The 22,699-nt window shown below is 42.8% G+C and overlaps 2 protein-coding genes across 3 annotated transcripts; one reads left to right on the top strand and one right to left on the bottom strand.

Moving 5' to 3' along the window:
• Window positions 1-151: 151 nt before the first annotated feature.
• Window positions 152-11,037, top strand: stk24b (serine/threonine kinase 24b; the record flags this gene model as incomplete). Of its 2 annotated transcripts, XM_084347004.1 has the most annotated exons (11): window positions 152-1,053; window positions 3,724-3,954; window positions 4,278-4,334; window positions 5,032-5,140; window positions 5,463-5,620; window positions 7,283-7,468; window positions 7,557-7,705; window positions 7,983-8,106; window positions 8,352-8,420; window positions 8,562-8,698; window positions 8,978-11,037. In XM_084347004.1, exons 1-11 carry the CDS (start codon window positions 1,012-1,014, stop codon window positions 9,012-9,014), a joined length of 1,299 nt encoding a protein of 432 aa, XP_084203130.1. In that variant the 5' UTR covers window positions 152-1,011. The 2 variants fall into 2 exon arrangements, with proteins under 2 accessions (XP_084203130.1, XP_084203131.1); XM_084347005.1 differs by lacking the exon at window positions 8,978-11,037 and having other exon boundaries at window positions 8,562-8,702.
• Window positions 11,038-11,262: 225 nt separating this feature from the next.
• On the bottom strand, window positions 11,263-22,479 carry LOC311253166 (solute carrier family 15 member 1-like). The gene is made up of 24 exons (XM_084346952.1): window positions 22,410-22,479; window positions 18,338-18,388; window positions 18,190-18,221; window positions 17,917-18,001; window positions 17,268-17,409; window positions 16,958-17,077; window positions 16,764-16,863; window positions 16,242-16,332; window positions 16,066-16,149; window positions 15,257-15,339; window positions 15,034-15,120; window positions 14,858-14,947; window positions 14,713-14,757; window positions 14,583-14,615; window positions 14,396-14,484; window positions 14,216-14,297; window positions 13,995-14,111; window positions 13,723-13,863; window positions 13,555-13,601; window positions 13,018-13,125; window positions 12,817-12,931; window positions 12,585-12,722; window positions 12,385-12,492; window positions 11,263-12,212 (listed from the first exon to the last, which is right to left on the bottom strand). The coding sequence occupies exons 1-24, from the start codon at window positions 22,411-22,413 to the stop codon at window positions 11,946-11,948; spliced, it is 2,259 nt and encodes a 752-aa protein (XP_084203078.1). The 5' UTR covers window positions 22,414-22,479; the 3' UTR covers window positions 11,263-11,945.
• Window positions 22,480-22,699: the final 220 nt, after the last annotated feature.

Genomic DNA, 22,699 nt, shown 5'->3' with positions numbered 1-22,699 from the left:
TGCACAAGATAAAGGGGTTTATTAATTAGCTTGATAGCGTTTTATCAGGCTATCTGGCCCAAATTACACTTTATCTGCTGGAATGTCATCTGATTGGATTCTGTGGTACACAGCCACAACAACACAGTTTAATATGGATATATTCAATTACCACTGAGTCAACAACTTTTGGGGGGGGAACCTCGGTCCATCCACCTGTCATCAGCACCTGGTGAGAGACCAGTCAGGATGTTGTTGTTGATCCGGATCCGGATCCGCCCAGCCAGGCGTCACAGCACCGACAAGATGGCCGAGAGTACGGGACGAAAGTGAGGGAGGAAACAAAAACACTGGCGAGCTATCCTTGCCGCAGATGCCAGACCTGTAGAGCTGCCGGGGAGACGGTAGAGGAAAGCTAAAAGCTCGGGGGTCGGCTCGGTCAAGACTCCGCTGTGTGGGTGACATCTGCGGTATGCGGACAGATTGTGCTCGGAGCCAGCGCGCTGACAGAACGTTTGTCAGGTTGTCTGCGTCGGCTAGCTAGCTAGCGGGCTAACCATGTTAGCTAGCTGACAAAACCGTTAGCGAGAGAATACGCTTTCAGAAAGTGACAGTTGGGTAATTTTAGGATAAATACTTGTTGCTACGTCTTTGTTTCGTTTGTTGCTGCAGAGAAAGTCCCCCGAGTGGGAAAACTCGGATTTAACCCACAGCTTGGCGAGCTGGTTGGCAAACTAACATTGCGGATTTCTTGTTTGCAGCTACAGCGTTAGCATTAGCAAACGTCTGTTAGCTTGCTCAGCTGTTTTGGATGACTTGGGGTTGTTCCGACGCGGGGAGGGTACACCAGCGTGTGTGGAAGGACATTTTCTCTCCACATAAAAGTACCTGAGACGGTTCTCGGTAGGCCTGTGTAGCCGGGGCTGTCCTGGAGGATTGCTAACAATAACCGCAGCGCAGCCGGGACTGTAAACATAAGTCAAGCCGAGGAGAGCTGCGCGAGGTCGAGGCGCAGATCCAGTCAGCATCACCATGGCCCATTCTCCTGTCCAGGGTAACCTGCCGGGGATGCAGGTAAGCCGAATGTCTTTTCAATTTACCCCGCAATAAGTAGTTGAGGTCAGTGCCAGAACAAAATGTTCACTCTTTGACTCCCTGCTGCGGGGCTTGTGCACTGCACACCTAGCCAACTCTGTGATTTTGGGCATCTTTGGACTCGAGTACACCTCGTGAAATCTCATAATCTCGCGGTTGGAGGTCTGAAATATTTCAGATGCCATGATGCACCTAAGTGTTATTTAGTAGTGCTGCAATAAGCAGAATACAATGCATTCAAAGTGTGTTAGTAATGTCAAAATGAATTTAAGGGATAGCCAAATCTGTGCAACAGAAATACGCACTAAACCCAAAATTCCGATATTTTGGGCATGACTTGAAAGCAACCGAGCTCCCTGGGTCCCCTGTACAGTGAAACTATTATGCACACATGAGCCTTGTTCCTGCCTCTGCTGCTATCTTTAGGATTGTGCCTATAGGGGATAATTGTGTTGGGTAGATAACTAGGGGAGATAACTGTGTTCCTAATGTAAACTGCCTCATGCACCAGATTATATCCCCTCCCTGTGCAGGCTTGTTAGCAGACATCTCGGGTTGTGAAAACGAATGCATGCAGATCCAGAAATCTGGGGGAGGATGCATCAGAGGCAGACAAACTGCTGGGATTTTGGCACCATTAAAGGCTCCAGTCCATTTAGAAGATAATAACTCATTCTATCTTGTAAAGACGTTTTTTTTTTTTTTTGCTGCCAGTCAGGTGGAGAGAGATTGTTCTTAAATTAAACTGCAGGACACAGAGGCGAGTGCAATCAAAGTTTCAGCTTGTCAGCTGGATTTTTTTTTTTTTTAGCAGTCAGGTCTAAATCTAACACTGTAAGCTGTAAATCAGGCAACAAAACTCATGTTCCAGTGCCACCCTTTGGTCCCAAACAAAGCATCTTACTGTTAATGAAATATGACTCATCGTTTTATTGCATCTTAATCCACTTTCCATTAGCTGAATCACTGTTTGGCTTCTTGAATAAATCACCTTCGCGGCACCGAAAAGATCTCCGTCTGTGACATAAGGATCCCTCCTTGCGTAAGGCAGCCACTTCATTTTTAGCAATCTCAAAACGGGCGTATTGACCCTTTTCTCTGCTCCGAAAAAAAGGTCATAAAAGGAAGTTGTTTTTGTCAGTGCCTGCTCTTGTGTTTCCCACATAACAGCCTCTGGAGAGTTAAGTCATTTCAGTTCACTTCCTGCGGCGGTCAGTACAAGTGTTTTGGCCTTTTTTTTTTTTCCCTCTTGTTCATCGCTCAGATACACATGCCACCCCAGAAAAGTTGGAAACGGGGCTTTTCGTCGGATTAACTGAACACATTTTCATCTTTTTTTTTTCAAAGTCTGACCACCGCAACACACTTTGAAATCGGGCAACAGCACTGGATTTGTCTCTCTTGTCCTTCTAGCCTCAAGAGGCGTTATAATTATGTCCTAAAGCACCAACGGGCTGTAAAAGTAATAGGATGGTAGAGATTTTTCATCATCGTCGTATCTGAGCACAAACTGGCTCATTTACAGCTGCACAGCCTAATCTGGAAAGAAGGTGTTCTGCAGGTGACATGCAGGGTCATTTTAATCATTTTTGTCATATTTAAAATTATTACCTGAACAAGACATTAGATTCAAAGCAGGCATCACAATTTCAAAATGATTGCAAGTCTTTATAGTCTTAATAAGGTGCCTACGATGCTGCGACAATGACCTCCACCACCTTTGGGAGCCTGCTGTTGGCTCAGTTGGTGCTTGAAGGAGGGCTTTGTGGTTGGACGTAATTGTAGTTCTTCTAAAATGCTGAGGACTGAACACAGAAGAACGATGCCAAGACTCTGTTAAAACTTACTTTTAGATTCTTTATGGAAACTGGAAAAAGTCCTGAAATGTTCTGACTCGTCACTCAAAGTTTGGGACCATTTTCAAACAAACGTCACCAGTACAGCTGCAACGATTAGTCAATTAATTAGGCTAAATTTAATTAATTTTGATAATCAGTAAGTTAGTTTTTGTTTGGCAATGTGTTGTCCCAGAAGTAATTGTGATAAAGAATCTTATTGTTTTATTCTTATTGTCATTTTTCATGCAGAAATGCCATAGATTTGCTATTTCAGCCTCTCAAGTATAAACATGTTCTGCTTTAATCAGTTTATATTATTGCAAATGTAATATTTCTTGGTTTTGGCCTGTTGTTGGTTGGACAAAACAAACAATTTGAGGGCATACCGTTGGTTTTTGAGAAACTGTTTTCTGATGTCTCATTACCTATTCGATTAATGGAGAAAAGAGTCGACAGACGGCAAACCCCAAACACGAAGTAGGGCGTTGACTAAATAAATTATTTAAGGTGCATATTTTGTGTTATCTAAATTCTCTTTAACCTGCATGTTATCCGATTGTTACACTCTCTCCCTTCTTATTCTCCTGTGTCTCTCTCTCTGTGTACACAAACAAAAGGTGTTGCAATGAATGAATTAATGTATCCTGTAAGAATGGCACCCTGCTGGTGTTTCCTATTTACTCCCCGACATTCAGTTCTTTTCAACCGTTCCTTTTATCTTTCTTTTCTTTTTTCCCCCCCTTTTTTAAAAAAAAAAAATCCGCCTCCCTTTTCCTCCCCTGCTTTGTTCCCCTCTCCCAACGACCGCCAGAATGCCAAAGCTGACCCGGAGGAGCTGTTCACCAAGCTGGAGCGCATTGGCAAGGGTTCGTTTGGCGAGGTGTTCAAAGGCATCGACAATCGCACCCAGAAAGTGGTGGCCATCAAGATCATAGACCTGGAGGAAGCGGAGGACGAGATCGAGGACATTCAGCAGGAGATCACGGTGCTGAGTCAGTGCGACAGCCCCTTTGTCACCAAGTACTACGGCTCGTACCTGAAGGTTTGTTACGCACGAGGTTGAAGTCAACAAAATATGCTTAGTTCAGTATTTTTCGCATCAAACCTCCATGTGAACAAATAGGATGCGACATGAAAGGATTTCTCTTCCCACCTTTTCCCTGAATAATCCTAAATTAAAAAGGGATTAGCTTCAGACGACTTCAGACGCCCACCAGGCCCTTATTAGTGTCATCATGACTTGTTTAGGAATGCACCTGGCTCCTGCCGTCTCACAATAAGCCAGTCACCACCTTTATAAACCATCTTTGAAGTGCACTATAGTCTCTAACCACCCCTTTTCTTCCTCTGTCTCCACTCTTCCAGGACACTAAGTTATGGATCATTATGGAGTATTTGGGTGGAGGCTCCGCATTAGATTTGGTAAGTAAAGTCTGCAAACGTGAGGTTTCCTTACACGTTTTTGGTCCATCTTTACAGCCGTACTATTTCGCTTACAGTACGACATGCTGCTCTAATTGATTACTGCAATAGTAAAGCTGCTGTAAGTGATATTTTTTAATCCAATTAGGAGGGAGAACTCAATAAAGAGGCGGTCCTGTCTGCTCATGAACTTGCAGAGAGCAGGATCCTCGCTGCACTTACAGCAGCTTTAATGAACATGCGATGAGATCAAAGAGTCAGTCACCTGCTGTATCCAAAATCACTTATTCGTTACTTGACTTTTGCTGTGTGATGTGTAAGACGTGTCAGGAAATGCTGAGCTGTGCGTTTCCTCCTCCCTTTTCCCTTTGTTTAGATTTGGGGATATCAGCTCAGGCACACCCAACTGTAATCAAGTTCTGGTGCTCAAAGTGCCAAAAACTCATATCACCTCCTCAGCAATGTTCAAAACAGCGGGTCACTGTAGTTTTTAGCAAATGTTACTCAAACAGGAAGAGATTGTACATTTGTTGGGGACTATTTTCAGTGGCGGATGAATGTATGTGAAAGTATATATATCACCAGACTTGTTCTTAAATGTACTTTTAGGTGAGTTGCTCCTTTAATTCATTATAAAAGTAGTGTTTCTGTCAGCCGTGGTTTTGACCTGGTTTGTGTATTTGTTTCTCTTCTAAAGATGGAGCCCGGAGCTCTGGACGAGACCCAGATCGCCACGATCCTGAGAGAGATCCTCAAGGGCCTCGAGTATCTGCACTCTGAGAAGAAGATCCACAGGGATATCAAAGGTAGCTGACCGACTGAGAGTGCTGCTATTAGAGGAAGCAGGTTTCAGCTGACTAAATGGCATCAGTGTGCACACACAAATATCACATAGCACGTTAATGGTATCGACGTCCACTTACGGTTTCATTCATTATATGGTTCACATTTCATCGGGGGAATTGAGAATGAACGCTGCGGCGGCTGGCTAAAAGGCTTCTCACTGTTGTTCCCTCTTTATTAAATAAATTGCTGCTCCAGATAATAAACGGCATTGACAGAAGTGTCTGATGATGCGGCACAGCCTCTCGCTCACGCCGGCCCCCCATCTGTCCTCCCTCTCCACAGCTGCCAACGTGCTGCTGTCCGAGCAAGGAGAGGTGAAGCTGGCAGATTTCGGCGTGGCGGGTCAGCTCACCGACACTCAGATCAAACGCAACACCTTTGTTGGCACGCCCTTCTGGATGGCCCCCGAGGTCATCAAACAGTCGGCCTATGACTCCAAGGTAAGGTCGAGGACACGTTGTTATGTTTACGCTGTGTACTGGTCTTGCTACATTGATTTGCATTTCTCTGTCAGAATACCAGTTAGCTTTCAAACAGTGCTAACAGCTAAAAACTAATTAATGGTTAATATATGCACCCTAGTATAGAGTGTTACCATGGCTAATGCTGTTGGACTACGCCCTGTTCAAGTTGTGTGAACATCACAGTGTTGTTGACGCTAAAGTGACAAAAAGCAGGAAACTGTTAGTTTCCTATATGCACTTAATGTTTTTTGACGACACTACCAATGGTGTAATACAATGAAACAGTTAGAATAGGTCATCTGTTCCGTACAATGAAGATGAAGCAAACTGGTCTGGTCACCTGCAAAGTGCGACTGAACATTTTCATTGGTGGCACCAATCTGTTGAAGTAAAACATGTATTTGCATTTGAAATTGAAACAAAATCCAGCTAAATTCTGTACCGGTGCACCTAAATAGAAGAGTTAGGCACACCAGTGCAAAAAAATAGAGTGGATCCCTGGAAATACAGAATTTAGAAAGTATACTAAACAGGAGGGAAAGACTAAAGAAGCACAGAAAATCGATGAACGGACGTTTTTCCCTCTGCTGTAGAGAGTTTCTTCACTGTTTACCATCTTCTACTAAGTTTGCAGCCGCTCAGACGACTCCCTCCTAGTGATTTTTGTTAGTTATTGAATCTCTCCATGCACAACTTTCCCATTACCTCTCTTTAAACGCTTCATGTATTCAGCTAGCGAATGAGAGGTGCTTGAGGTATCTGTTTAGCTCCGTTCCCATCATTGCCACATTTGACAGTTTTTCTCTGCAGACGAAGTATTCAGCTGCGGGACACCACCGCTACCGCAGCCACCTCCCTCCCATCCACAAAAAAGTCAGGAAAAAACCCAAGCAGCCTTCCCTCTCAGGGCCGAGATGTAACAGCATTTCTTTCCTTTCTGCTCTATTTCCAGTGACAAAGTCTTTCCAGGAAAGCATGTCGTGTTGCCATGACAACAGGCAGCTGTGTGTTGTCTTCAGCAATCTTAGCCGCTGCATAATTGATAATGTTTTTAATACAGTGACGTTGATGTTTGTTGCTTTTTCTTTCTCCCGTTGTGATGTTTTAAAACGTGATATAAAAAGTTGTAAACATCAAACTCGTAAAAATCAGAAACGCTACACATAAACATGTTTGTTTGCAAAAGAAAACCTCTTCAAGGCACCTTTAAGACTCCCTGGGGTGCAGTGACACCCACTGTAGGAGCCACCGATTTTAAGTATGTGCTTCTCTGTTGAGCTGCAGTCACTTCTGGCAGCCTGTGACTGACTTTTAGTATGAAGTCAGTCTTGTGTTTGGCTGCTTTCCTACACTTCCAGCTATTTTGAGCCCGGTTTTTGGCCGCCGTACCCTCCTCTGGTGAAAGGTCAGGGACTTCTGAAGAGGTTGCGATTCATTTGCTGCACTTAGAGTAAGTGCATCTCCACAGAATCTGATTTTTTAGACCACTAGAATTAAAAAGCAATGTAGAGAAGTACTGCAAGTTTGAGGAAGGTCAAAGCTGTATGCAAACGAGGTGGTGGATTACTGTAGAGGGAGGGGATGTTAGCAACTCTGAGGTTTTTGTGTTAATATGATGCGTCTCGCTGTGCGTTCCAGGCTGATATCTGGTCTCTGGGCATCACAGCCATCGAGCTGGCGAAAGGTGAGCCGCCTCACTCGGAGCTCCACCCCATGAAGGTTTTATTCCTCATCCCAAAGAACAACCCGCCCACGCTGGAGGGCAACTACAGCAAACCGCTCAAGGAGTTCATCGAGGCCTGCCTCAACAAAGAGCCCAGTTTTGTACGTTTTCTACTCGGGGATTAGCTTTTCGACAACTTTTCGGTGCGTTTCTCCTGACTGTGATGTGCTCATCTCGTCATTTCCACAGAGGCCAACTGCCAAAGAGCTGCTGAAGCATAAGCTGATCGTCCGCCATGCGAAGAAGACCTCCTACCTGACTGAGCTGGTGGACAAGTACAAGAGGTGGAAGGCAGAGCAGTCGAGAACCACGGAGTCCAGTTCTGATGAGTCTGACTCGTAAGTCTGAAACCGTCCACTTCAGATAGAATACACCAGTGATTTCTATGTGCATCTCTTTTTATTTTCACTGCATGCTTTATGCCAACAGCTCTTTTCTCTCCTGTTTGTGCTAAAGTAAATTTGACACCAACACATCCTGCAGAGGAGAGAATCGTCCTCTGAGCTCTGTTTCCCACCCACATCAGTTACAATGAGCTTTAAGCACTTAACACGCATGACTTCATTACTCATCCTGGTTAAATTCCAAAATATCTTTTCATATCCGTCCAACCAGAGAGCAGGATGGCCAGGCGTCGGGCGGGAACGACTTTGGCAGCGACGACTGGATCTTCACCATCCGGGAGAAGGACCCCAAGAAGCTGCAGAACGGGGAGGGGCAGTCGGGGGGAACAGACCAGGTGAGACAGATTATTCTTCAGGTGGTGAACACTTGCAAAAAGCCATCTTCATCCCACTTCTGAGTGAATCATTTTGCAGATATTGTGCACTATTTCTCAAGCACTAACCCATGATGGCATAATGTTACTTGGGGAAATATGCATGCTTTGCTGATTTAAAGAGATTCACCCTAAGGTGAAGCCGCACTACTTTTAATTTCCTTCCACTCCCCTCGTACCGACGTCGCTCTCTTCTCTCTCCACAGACAAAAGACATTCCAAAGAGGCCTTATTCACAGAGCCTGGCCACAGTAATCTCTCCTGCGTTAGCTGAGGTAAGGAACAGACTGGCCAGCCATAAGTTGGCCTCCGTCCGACTCATGATTAGGCCTTTGTTGAGGAGACTTTGGTGCCTGAAATTGACCCTTCGTCCCTTAACAATCTAACCAAACGTCTTCCTTCCTCCTCGCTCCCAGCTCAAGGCGAGGCAGGAGCAGGTCAACGGGAACCCCATGGTCCTGGATGAGCTGAGGGAGGCCATCCTAATGGCTGAAGAGGCCTTCCCCGGCATCTCCGATTCCCTGGTGGCTCACATGGTCCACAGGCTGCAGAGGTAACATCTGGTTTTGTGCTTAAAGGGGCAATATGCCAGATATTGCCAGAATTCTGCCTATGGTGACTCACCCCATGATGTGAGGTTGCAACCCAGGCTAATAGGGCCACTTGGCTCCACAGCTAACTGAGCTACTTGCTAACAGCTAGTCGCTAAAGCCAAAGACAGCTAGAGTAACTATTTTAGTAATTTCTTCCAAACCTTTTGATCAAGATTGAAGTTTTCTGTCATGCAGCAGATGATAATGATCTTACCGTTGGTGTTTTCTTTTTCTTGCAGTTTCTCCACAAGCAGGACGTCCTCCTCCTCCCCCTAGTAATTGGCTCTCTGCCCCAGCCCTGCTCTCCCAGGCCCCCCAACCCCCCCCAACACCACAGCCACAGGTCAGAGGGTTAAAAGCCAAGGGTCATGTCATTCAATACCAGCTGACCACGTTTGACCTCCCGTGTCGTGGGGGGGGCTAACCTAGCCTGTAAAAAAAATTACTGAACTCCGACGCGGAGGACAACAGAGAGACTCTGGAGAGCTTCTTTTAGCCACTTTTGAGAGGAGACGTTCAGGGGACGGCAGAACCCCGCGGATCGGCTGCGATGAGACTCAAAGTCGGAGCAAGTCAGACTCTGGGCTCTGCGAGACTTCTCCAGCCTCACACCGAGGCGTCTCCACGCGGAATTTGCCCGACGAGGAGCCCCCCAAGATCCAAGACTTTAATCCCCCTCTTAATGCAGGCGTCATATCCCCAGAACCTCTGAAAGCATGCTTGATGAACCTGCAGGGATATTATCTTTGTGTGCAAGCTGCGTGTGTGTGCGTGCACCTGCGAGCGTGTCCGTCTGTCTGTCTGTGCGTATGTGTGTGTGTGTGCACGTGTGCTCTCACGTATGTAAGACTCCCTGTTAAGGCAAATTGCAGCATTCTTAATGAAACCTCAGGTAAAGTGCTTTAAGTGGACTTCGAGGCAGTGGGAGGAGGGGGGGAGGGGAGGAGGGGGGGTCGCCATGCTGTACATGATTACGAGTTGTCATTGCGGGAAATGAATCACTGTGTACAAAATGGTCATGCGCATTTTGTAGATATTGATGATGTTTAAAAGTAGATATTTAAAGATTTCAAAAGTTACTCCAAGAGAAAGAACAGAAAATGCCTTGCCTTTTTGAGATCCACACGTCTACGTTCTGGCATTTCATCCGAGACTTTAGTTTGTTTTCTTTTGCTCGTCGGTGAGTGAAAAAATTCAGTATTCATCAGTGTTTTCTTACCAAGTGACTGAGCTCCAATCGGACATTTCAATCACCTGCTGAATCATCGGACTAACTATGAGACTAAGCTTACTTTGTTTAGAGGCAGAAGCTTTTCCTTTGTTTTTGTAGTCGGGGGGGGGAAAACTCCTCCCTGGACTTATGTTTAGACAATTTAAGTTTTGAAATTGTTTAGGTCAAGAATGAAGGTAGATCTTGTATCGACAGTGGCTCTTTTAATAATAATAATACAGAGTAGAGCCGAGGACAGTTACGAGGGGGAACCACTTGCTGTTATCATGTAAAGTATTACTTTTCCTTGGCTTGTAATTTATCCTCACTTTAAAAGTGGAGCTGAGGAGTAACCGGCAAGGACCATCGTAGGCAATCGCATCATGACACTCGCTCACGGCCAAACTAAACCGTAGATCAGGACGAGCCAAGCTGCAGAAATCAACGCCATCTTTGTTTCCTCCACTCCAGACATTTCTGTTCTCACTTCCACACCACGCTAGAAGTGCCATGTTGTCTTTTATGCTTTCACCAGATGTTTGTAGTATGATTTGCACCTTTGTTTTTTAATTTTCAGATCAGTTTTTTTGTTTTTTTTTGTTTTGCACTTTGAAAGTGTGTCGAGTATTTAAAGAAACCTGTAAGAGGACAAAAAAACAAAAATGAAAAAAGTTGCTAATAGCCATGTTTTACTATATATGTTTACTTAAGAGTTCCAGAATTTACTACTGTGCTAATGCAGCAATAATGTTGAGGAGTTGCATCAAGACGCACTTGTCAACACAGGGATTGAAAGAAATTAAGAAATATCTGATATTTTTATAACTGCAAAGAGTTAAGTATGGAAATATGGAATGCTTTATGGATATGGGCACCTGCCTCCGGCAAAAAAATATCTATACCTTACAGAAAAACATATGCTACGGAAATAACTACAAAATGTGTACATTTGGTCTCCTTTATCATAGCTGACAGTTTATAGTACTGTATATAATCTTTGCTTGTGTCATTTGAGAATTCCCAAGTTAAATGTAAGCTCCTTGTAAGCTTTCAAAGTGACATGAGAAATAAAGATCTAATGCTAACTGAGAACTTTGTCAAGCATGGCTCATTTCCTTGAGTTAGATGTGTTAAGATTAAGGTTGCAGCTAATGGAAGTTGTGTTTTCACCTGTGTTTGTCGTGTCCGTGTGGTGACACAGAGAGGAGGGAGGGGATTGCTAACTCAGTACAACAATACAACAACAACAGCAGCTTTAAGTGAAATGTCACAAAAGAAGATTAATTTGACAAAATGCAACGGCATGGGTTTTAAGAAACCTGTGTTTATTGACAACATCTCGCTAGCATCTTACTGAGCAGCTGTTATCACGGGGCAAATGAATCTGAGGTTGAATGTGGAATACAATTAAACATTTTCTGACTGAATGAACAGTCCTGGCTCTTAGATTTTACCCTGGAGAACATCATATACATATATATATAAAACAGTGACAATATATTACAATACATACAACACTGTGCTTTGAAATAAATACAAATGTTGGAATGGTTCCCTTGTTTGTTTACAAAAGGCCTTCTACACAAAAATCACATGAAGATGATGCTACACAGTGCAAAATAAATCATCATGAAAACAAATTTACAACAGCTAAAGCACCAATTACCAACCAATAAAAATCCAGGGATTTTAATTACATGGGTAACCTCTAAAAAAAGGGATACTCTTTAAAAAGTTTGAGCCAAAATAGTGTTTGAATTATCCCTGCCAACACTGTCCACCAAGAGCTTAACCATCTAAGCCCTATTTCTGTGTTCGTCGCACCATTTCACTCCGGTCATCCATTCATTCAAACCACCACATGTCGAGCAGTGCACCAGACTGCATTGACAAAATGACCCAAAAAGACTTAATGGCATAGGCACTCCCAACAACGACGCACAGAACCAAGCAGCATTCGCACACTAAAGAGGGAAAAGCAGCAGAGACGGGTCGCCTTAGATCCTGGTTTGTACCCCCTCCTCGTCAGATCTGGATCCTTTAGAGCTCCTTCTGTCCTCTCTGTGGTTCTCAACAGACTCCTTCCTGGCCATCTCCAAACTCTTCTTTCTGTCTTTCTCATCAGGCTCCATCTCTTCAGGCTTCCTCTCGGCAAACTGGGCTTCTATCTTGGCCGGGTCGATGTAGGTGTAGAAATAGGCCATGACGGCGAAGATGATGCACACCAGCACCAGCAGAGAGGCGAAGAGGATGTACTCGGCCCACTAGTGGATGAAAAAAAAAAAAAAAAAAACACATACACAGTTTTAATCTTTTAATTTTTGAATGTTTGAAACTAAAATTCTTACGTATCGCACCTTTAAATTTAAGTTTATCACACAAAATGAACTTTGAGGACAATATGTGTCAAGTAACGGTTAAATAATATCCACCCACCTGATCATCGAGCGTCGCAGCCTCAGCGATAATGAGCACAATGATGTTACCTACAGCGACAGTTAGCAGCCAACCGGCCTGCAACACAGACTTCATGTTGCTGGGCGCCTTGAGGGCAAAAGCAGATTCAGACAGAACTTTAATTATTTGTTTTTTTTCACTTGTTTCCAAAATGCTTTTGTGAGGAAAGCACCCTCTACCTGTGAGTAGGAGAACTCCAGGCCGGTGACAGAGAAGACCACCTCTCCTGCAGTCATGAGGAAATACTGAGGGATCTGCCAGGCCATGTGGAAGGTGTTAGGGCTCATGTCCATCACTGGTTGGATGTAGCTCTGGCACTGCAGGACAGAGACGGGTACCCAGATGTGTTACCTCAATCAAAAACAGCTACATTCGAGCTATATTATGACTTAAAATTTATTAATGAGTTACATCTTGTCCAAAAGTGAAATTCGGCCTGATGATCATGGTGAAAGAGCTGCCGAAGCCAAATTTCTGTTGGAAGAAACACTCTTGTCCTCTGCTGTCCTTGAGCGAGAACTTTGCACTGATGTAACAAGAAAAACACCGGTCAGTACAAGGACGTTTCTCGAACACTATTGAATGTGGCATATTAACAAATAGCAGTCTTACTTTCCCTGTGGAACCGCACCATAAGCTGACATGTTGTTGGTGTTGGTGTCCCCAAACAGCACCTCATCCAACGTTATGTTCAAAGTAGAGTTAAAACCATTCAGGAATCTGGGGAAGGAGAATTCAGCGATGACACACTTACTAAATCACACATATACCATAATACTATAACTTTCTGAGACTGCTGAGGTCAAAAATCAGCAGGACGAGAATTCAGCTCAGAAATAGGAGCAGAAACAAGAGTCTTAAAGGTGCAATATGTAAGAATTGGCCACCTGGGGGCAGCATATCACCAGAGTAACTGTTATCTGCCGCTAAATCTAGCTGCCATTAGTGAGTTAGCTGAGTTAGCCGTGCAGCGAGCACTCAAGACTGGAAGCGCGGTGGGGTTTTATGAGACGGGACTAGCTCGGGCTAGCTGGTTAGCATGCTAACTTCCTTTAAGAACATCACAGTGGCCTAAATGTAATGGTTCTTTTAAAGACGAAAAAAACAACAACAAGTAATCAAACAGCCTCATAACAATTTGAAACTTGCCTGATAGCATTAGCGCCTTGCTCCGGCTTTGCTTTGATGTCCTCGAACTGAAGACAAAAAGATACATTAGAACCTCCACATCTTTATATGTTAAGGAAACGTACAGTTTAAACATAATTTGAGTCCATTTAAAACAACACGTTGTCACTATCTGGCTCTCGTACTCACCTTTATGTACCTGGGTAGTTCCCCATCCTGAATGATAACCAGGGTAGTCCGACTGCCTTCTGCTAAACTGGCACTGTAATTGGCCTCATTCCCCAGCTGCAGTTGGAAGGTGTCATTAAAGGTCAGGTACTCCTCGCTGCCCTGTAGCAGAAACATAAGTCAATATTAACCCGTCCTCAACCCTTTAGTGTACGGTGACTGTGTGAACAGACAGTTTTAGTAACTTTGAACAGATAGTGTCTGTGTACTGTGTCTTATGTTGACTGAAGTACCATGTAAGGGGCCAGGGGAACGTCGTTGTTTCCAGCTTTAATATCCAGCTTTCTGTCAACCATGTTGATGAACTTCGCTTGGACTTCATTGCTTGATGGGAACGTAGGCAGTGTTTTCTAAAAGAGAAATGGCATCGTGTCCGTGTGTGTGTAAATTGCGCCTCATAAGATTTTGTGTACATCGAAGTTGCTCGGTGTACGTTTTAAGGTGTCACACTTACGTCAATTTGTATCTGGACCAGGGCAGCAGCGATGAACGCGAGAGCAGCGAAGAGCATGCCCACAGTCATCCTCTTCAACGGACTGCAGAAGACACGTGTTCATACACATTTGAGTTTATCTTCAGACACATGGAACAATAGTTTCAGGCAGCCAAAATGGACAGCCATGAATAGACTCACCTGAAGTTTAGTTTGCACTTGGCAATCAGCGGGTAGATCACACTGTCCATGATTGGCACCAAAATGAGGATCAAGATAGGGTTGACAGTCTGGTGGGGAAGAAGGCGAGTTGCTCTTTAAAGCCATGTCAACAGCATCGAGGAACACCACAACGAAGTGAGTAAAATAATCAGCTCAAATGTCTCACCTGCATCTGATCGGGCTGGATCGTGAGAACTCCCTGTTGAAGAAGAAAAGGAGAGAGACAAACAGAGTCTCATTTATAAAACAGTCTTTTCTGACGTTTTAGCAAAAAATGCTAAAAGTAAATCACTTACAAAGTCGCCGTTTAGGGTTGTAGCCTGGAGGGTCCATCTTGAGCCCTGTGGAGGAGACGCATCTATTCTTTAGTCTGTCTTTTGAATCTGCCACTATCTTTTTCTTCTAACTGTTAAGTGTCCAGGAGAGAGGATTGGTCGTTACCTGCTGGTCAAAGAGAGCCCAGAACATGGGCAGAGGGATGTAGAGGAACAGCACCTTCAGCACCATCTTCACCTGCGCAATCAGGAGTTTCTGGAAGCAAACACAGACAGTGATTATAATTTTTACATCACTGATTGTGCTGTTTGTATTTGCACGTGCGTTTGTTCTACACTTACATCATATCCCTCCTCAGCCCAGTCCATCCAGTGGTCTCTCTTTGGATGTTGAGGACTACGGTATCTAAAGCGGTTATTGATGGCAAACTACGGGTAGCAGAAAGAAAACATTTCCATGTGAATTTTCCCTCTAACTGGAATGTACTTTGTGACCGAAACGGTAACTGAAAGTTAACAAAGGTAACTAATGAACATTGAAATAAATTAGACATGTTCCACTTACCCCGATGCAACAGCAGACCTTCACGATGATGTTGCCTTGAGGGGCAGTCTTATTGTACATACCACTTCCAACGATGAACACAACTGCAGAAATGATCAGAAATTAAAGGACATCATTGTTAGAACTTATTCTAAATACACGGCCCAGCTTGTGCATGCACTTCACATGGGGTGTGAGCTAACGCTTTTAGCCTAGCAGCTACAATGAAGATTTCAGCTTTAAAAATGGTGTAAATAACATCTTTCCGAATCAATTCTGGATTTCAGAAGACTTAGGGGACTTGGATTACGCTGGACAAGCTGTACAGAGCCATTTTATGTTTCTTTTCAGCTGTTTTTACAACATTTTAAAACAAGTCCCTATCTGCTTCAGTTGTATATGAGAACGCTGCTTTGCTGTGAAGCTCCAGAAATGTTTTATGGACTATGAAACTTCAACCGACTTTCCATCGGCACGGGGGTGAGGAGATAACGACTGAAGTTTTAATTTTTGGGTGAAGTTATCCTTTAAGTTGGGGAGACTCACAAGAGACAATTCAAAGTTAGACAGACTGACATTAAGTCTCTAGTATGGGCCAAGATCGGGACAACAGTGGAGCCTACAATTCCCATAATGCAACCAGGTGGCACGTCTGATTAGACACTTTACTACACATTACTATCCGCTTACATACGGCCAATAAAAAAGTGATTAATACGTGTAAATTGCTACAAATTGTTCTACGGAGCCCTTTAATTAAATACTTCTTATTATGACGTAGCACTGATCTGCTCACAGAAACAAAAATAAAGAAAAGAAGGAGTTCTTACTCAGAGCTACCACCATGAGAGCAGCGGGGACACCAAAGGCCAGAGGGTAGCACTGCATCTTTTTGTGAATACCACACTCCTGAGCTGGAAACCACAGCACACACACACACATTTATTTAACTTCCATATGTGATATCTTTCACATAGTTTAAGCTTTGTGATCAACTTCTGCATACCTCTCAGGATGGGGGTGATGATAGTGGACAGCAGACTGCCAGCATTGATGGACAGGTAGAAGATGGAGAAGAAGGTGCTTCTCTGCTTCTCCTGTTGGACACAGAAAGTAAAAAATAAATCAAGATTGTGACGTGATAGCATCGATTAACATTGGATGCATTTCCCCAAACTCTTACGCAACATCTCATTTCACTCGAGTCATTAATATTATGGGTAATCTTTGTCCCGGGCCTTGAACGGACAGACGTACCTGTGATCATTAGTTAATCAACAACAGGCTGGAATGAAGCAGAGATTTAAGAAGTGCTGACGCCAGGAATAACTGAGTGAATCATCTTTTTAATTGCTGTGTGCACGTGTTTCCTGCATGTGTTGTGTGCATGCATTCATGGGAGGTCAGCGTCCATGTGTATGTTTACGTGTAGCTGCATCATGAGTGTGTGTACCCTGTAATTTACAAAGTGGGTATAAGGGTTGGACAAGAGTGCGAATACAATGTGTGTGCTTGAGCGACATCTAACCTGATGGTCTTCAAACTGGTCTCCACCAAAGGCAGCCACGCAGGGCTTGATGCCTCCTGTTCCCAGGGCGATAAGCAGCAGCCCCACCATGGACAGAGCTCTGTGGGCACGACACGACACAGACCTTGTCAGTATATCTGTGTGTGTACCTGTTGTGTTCCTGTCACACAAGCCTGAGTGTGTGCTCAACTCACACGTGGACGGTCATGTCGTCGGGGGTGCCATCCTTGTTGTGATCTGTTATGTCATGGATGGCACTTACTGCCATGATGATCTGCCCCAGCGTGTAAACGATGGACAGGTAAACAATGGTCCTGTGCAGAGGGAGGAGGAGGAGGAAGGAGCGAAGTGTTAAACAGGTTCAGATAGAGATAAGATAGACACGGGTCAAAAATCCAAGGATGAAAGTTAACAGCTGATTCTGTGATATACTTTGACCCTAACCCTGCAGACAAGCATATATCTACTATTAGTACAGTATTTTTTGCAGGATTTGAAACTCACTTGAACTTGCCGAGCCATGAATCGGCCACGATGGCTCCCAGGATGGGTGTCAGGTAGCACAGAGCCACAAAGGTGTGGTAGATAGTGGTGGCGAAGTCATCGTCCCACTGCAGGAAGTACTTGAAGTACAGCACCAGCACGGCTGCAGACGGGGAGGGAAGACGGAGGGAATGGGAGAAAGTGAAAAAGAGGTGGAAAAATGGGAAGTATTAAGATATTTAGCTTACAGAAAGTAAAGAAGGTCACGACCCCTCAGATGTGTCTTGTGACCCTTCAGAGGGGTCTGAACCAAAGGTTGGGAACCACTGAACTTACTACCTGACTGTATATAAAGTATTTAAAATACTCACAGGGATCATTTTTCTGCAAAGCGAGTACTTTTATTTATATTGTACTGATAATACTCATAATGGAGTATTTTTACATTGTTGTATTGGTACTTTTCCACACACTGATCATATATTCTCTTAATCTGCAAAAGTAACCACTAAATAAATGTAGTAAAGAAGCACAAAGTCGCATAAAAATGGAAATACTCAAGTATAAGCACCTCAAAATTGTATGCAAGTACATAAAACAACTTCTTTAAATATGAATTTAGCAAATTAAACTGTATTTACTGCATCAGACTGAGAGCAAACCAACTCACCTCGCATGCCATAGTAGGAGAAACGCTCGCAGAACTCATTGACCACGATGAAGAAGATGCTGATTGGGTAGCCGAGGATGGTCGCCTGTTAGAGGAAAGGAACAGATATTAAATAACGTTAATTAAATCACTCTACTTGAGTGCCTGGAACTGGATTTATAATGTAATAAATTATGATTATATTTTTGATTATATACAGGAAGTCCTGTTGGTTATCAGAAAATTAAACATCATTATAATTTCTACAGACGGTTTAATAACAGAAGGACTTACGCTTTTCCCCTTGTGCTTCTTCTCGTCTTTGTCTGCAGAAATGAGCATCATAAGTCAGACATTATGTTAACTTAAAAAACATGAAAAAGCTCAATATTCAGATAAACATGCAAGAAAATAAATCCCAAAATGTGAGGCTGGGACTCACCTGCCATGGCTGCTGTGTTTGTCGACTTCGGGTCCCTTCTCCGACAGAATCCTTCAGCAAAAAAAAAATACGCAAAGAGACTAGTGACCCCTGTCTAGATCCACGGCATGAAGACTGAGCCGAGGCCCGGCCACCTTCTTAAGTAACTTCCCCATCGACACCCCCTGCAACTCCCACTGATGCTGCAAACATGCAAGTCACCATTATTCCCTCCTCCCAGCACATTCTCCTCATTGTGTGTGTGTCAGTGATTACTTTATGACTCAGGTGCAATGAGAGGGTCTTGCCTTGCAGATAAAGAGGACTGATAAAGGTAATAATATTCTTATTGCTTTCCAAAATGTCCTGACAGTTCAATTATTAGCATTACCGCCTGGATGCATTGTATACACGTATGGCAAAGTAATAAAAAATGTGTATGCGTACTTCACAGTACACACCTTTAATTTTCGAGTACAAACTCATAGACTGGTTTGTTTATTAGCAGATAAAGTGTTTGGCCTGACACGTGTACATGTGGTTATGTGTGTGTCTGTTCAGGGTGATTAACTAACGATGACCTCAGAGGAAAATGGCCACCGTGTGAATATGGTGTATTATGTCATTCCAGGCTAAAAAATGTTTTTATTGAGCATTAGTCCGTAGGTTTTTTTACCCAGGTGGTTAGAAGAGTCTGTGAGAAATCTTTAAATACATCCAGAAAAGCAAAAACCTTTTGTTAAAACACCATCTGAGTTTTTAAAAAACAGCTGGGTATTTATTTTGAGCTCAGGACAGTACTGGTACTTGATAGCAGCAGTGACTAAAACACAAACACATAAAAAGATCAAGATTACAGCAGTGAGTTCTTGCGTACTTCATCAAATAATGACACACAAACACACAACATGAAACACCAGCAGGACTCACGCCAGACGCATGATGTTTAGCAGCCGGGATCTCTGAAACAATGACTCAGTTGGGGTGTTTGTCGGGGTGTTGGGGTGAGGTAGGGGGGCTCTGTCGGTGATCGGAGGTGGGATTAGCTGGTCATTTAAATGACACAGAGCTCAGAGGGGGTTTTATATGAGTCAGCATCCTGATCTCACTCCTGTCTCTCTTCAATGTATGCACTGCTCTGTTCACCAACATGCTTATTTTTAATCACAAACGCACAATAGAGTTATTTTTAACAGATAATGTAATGACCCAAGTAGATTACAGTATCTAAATATGACACATTATCAGTTGTCAGCTACAATCACATGCTACACCCAGAGTTTACTCTTAAAACTGCATATTGTAAAGCTTTAGTACTGATGTGTGGTGCACTGTCAATAATCAAATATAGCAAAGTATATGGATGAGTATTGCTTTGCACTAGCAGGCTAAAGCTAGGTAGCCCTGGCTTATTTAAAAGGCTGCTGCTCTGATTGTTTGGCTCCCAGTTTTGTCTGTCGAGCCCGCAAAATGTGAGGAAGACGGGGAATAAATGATATGTATTTCGACTGTGTATTTCTACTGTGTGATGTGTATTTCGACTGTATTTCTACTGTGTGCTGTGTATTTCGACTGTATCTCTACTGTGTGCTGTGTATTTCCACTGTGTATTTCTACTGTGTGATGTTTATTTCCACTGTATTTCTACTGTGTGCTGTGTATTTCGACTGTATCTCTACTGTGTGCTGTGTATTTCCACTGTGTATTTCTACTGTGTGATGTGTATTTCGACTGTATTTCTACTGTGTGCTGTGTATTTCGACTGTATCTCTACTGTGTGCTGTGTATTTCCACTGTGTATTTCTACTGTGTGATGTTTATTCCGACTGTGTATTTCAACTGTGATGTTTATTTCGACTGTGTATTTCTACTGTGTGATGTGTATTTATACTGTGTATTTCTACTGTGTGATGTGTATTTCGAGCGTGTATTTCAACTGTGTGATGTGTATTTCGACCGTGTATTTCAACTGTGATGTTTATTTCGACTGTGTATTTCTACTGTGTGATGTGTATTTCGACCGTGTATCTCAACTGTGATGTTTATTTCGACTGTGTATTTCTACTGTGTGATGTGTATTTATACTGTGTATTTCTACTGTGTGATGTGTATTTATACTGTGTATTTCTACTGTGTGATGTGTATTTCGACTGTATCTCTACTGTGTGCTGTGTATTTCGACTGTGTATTTCTACTGTGTGATGTGTATTTCGAGCGTGTATTTCAACTGTGTGATGTGTATTTCGACCGTGTATCTCAACTGTGATGTTTATTTTGACTGTGTATTTCTACTGTGTGATGTGTATTTCGACTGTATTTCTACTGTGTGCTGTGTATTTCGACTGTATCTCTACTGTGTGCTGTGTATTTCGACTGTGTATTTCTACTGTGTGATGTGTATTTCGAGCGTGTATTTCAACTGTGTGATGTGTATTTCGACCGTGTATTTCAACTGCGATTTTTATTCCGACTGTGTATTTCTACTGTGTGATGTGTATTTCGACTGTGTATTTCTACTGTGATGTTTATTTCGACTGTGTATTTCTACTGTGTGATGTGTATTTCGAGCGTGTATTTCAACTGTGTGATGTGTATTTCGACCGTGTATTTCAACTGTGATGTTTATTTCGACTGTGTATTTCTACTGTGTGGTGTATTTTGACCGTGTATTTCAACTGTGATGTTTATTTCGACTGTGTATTTCTACTGTGTGATGCATATTTCTGCTGTGTATTTCTACTGTGTGATGTGTATTTCGAGCGTGTATTTCAACTGTGTGATGTGTATTTCGACCGTGTATTTCAACTGTGATGTTTATTTCGACTGTGTATTTCTACTGTGTGATGCATATTTCTGCTGTGTATTTCTACTGTGTGATGTGTATTTCTACTGTGTATTTTCACTGCACATTTCTACTGTGTGATGTGTATTTCTACTGTCTATTTCTACTGTGTGCTGTGTATTATTACTGTGCAATGTGCATTTATACTGTGTTCGGTGTATTTCTACTGTCTATATCTACTGTGTGCTGTGTGTTTCAACTGTCTATTTCTACTCTGTGCTGTGTGTTTTGACTGTTTATTTCTACTGTGTGATGTGTATTTCTACTGTGTATTTCAACTGTGTGCTGTGTATTCCTACTGTGTATTTCTATAGGGAATAAATGAAGAAAAATAATATGAGTTTGTTTAAGAGTAGCCAGTTAATGGTCAATGTTAGCTAACCCCAGCTAACAGTGGGTATAAGTGGAAACAAGTCATGAGGTCAGGGAGGAGAATTAGTGATATCTGTGAGAGCAATATCTCAATGTTAAGGATGCTAATATTAGCTAACATTTAGCAATCATAACCTACTGGCAGAAACTGCTAGTAAACTGTGTGTATTGAAATGTGTTGTGTTGAATGCTTCAGAATTTATTTTGATTTGGAGGAATGTGTTATTTTTTCTCTTTAAAGTAATTTTTTTAGAATATTAAAGGAACAACATTAAACTTAAAGGTGCAATATGTATGAATTGGCCACCTCTCAAATTAACACTCGCAACAAATAGTGGCCAACATAGTACAAAAGTAACCACTAACTGCTGCTAACTGTAGCTGCTGTTAGCTAGTGAGCTCAGTTAGCTCAGTTAGCTGTTCTGCTAGTAGTCCAGACTGGGAGCTCAGAGTGGTATTATGAGAAATGACAGGCCAGGGCTAGCTGGTTAGCATGCTAACTTCAGGAGTTACCTCTGCAACACAATACATAGATTACAAAACGACAAAACGACAAAACTCTTATTTCTTCACATTCTGTCTTTAATTTCAATTTTAATGTCTCTTATTAAACTCTATTTTAAATATTGAACTAACTATTAGTATTATTTATCAATGTATTCATTTATATCCTTGACTTTTTTGATAACCTTTTGCTCCATGTTGTCAGTTTCGGGCGTCCACACTGATGAACGCAAACATCTGCTTGTCTCAAAGTAGTTCTCCTTTAATGCACCGCATAAAAACAGCATACAGTAGGTCTGTAGTGATAGTTTGAGGCAGAAATCTATCAATTTAAAGAGTCAATAAACAATTTTAACAGTCCGCTTTTCAACTTACCCATAGCAACATGCAGTCCAGCCGAACATCATGAGTCACCCTTCTGTCGCAGACAAAAGTGTTTCCTCCTCTGAGGTAAAGCTTGACTGACAGTTGGACGTCTGTGGCTTCCTCTTCACAGATAAGAGACTGCTTTGAATTTTATCTGAAACAAGAGAGGGTGCTCAGTAAAACTAACACGACCAAATGCCTTCACGTCTTCACATTGTTGACTTTCAAAGCAGACGCACAACATTTCCGTTAGGTGTGTTTAAAGGTGCAATATGTAAGAATCAATCAAGACAAACAAA

The sequence above is a fragment of the Pagrus pagrus genome (assembly GCF_965226575.1).
Source record: "Pagrus pagrus genome assembly, chromosome: 24".
NCBI lineage: Eukaryota > Metazoa > Chordata > Actinopteri > Spariformes > Sparidae > Pagrus > Pagrus pagrus.
This window is presented reverse-complemented; position numbering and strand designations above follow the sequence as displayed.

Bases quoted from the DNA above. Each gene is read 5' to 3' on its own strand.
- LOC311253166 (XM_084346952.1), bottom strand. The intron at 13,602-13,722 runs GTGAGTACGAGA...TTTTGTCTTCAG, and splicing joins AACTACCCAGGTACATAAAG to TTCGAGGACATCAAAGCAAA. The intron at 13,126-13,554 runs GCAAGTTTCAAA...CTCCTTCCCCAG, and splicing joins CAAGGCGCTAATGCTATCAG to ATTCCTGAATGGTTTTAACT.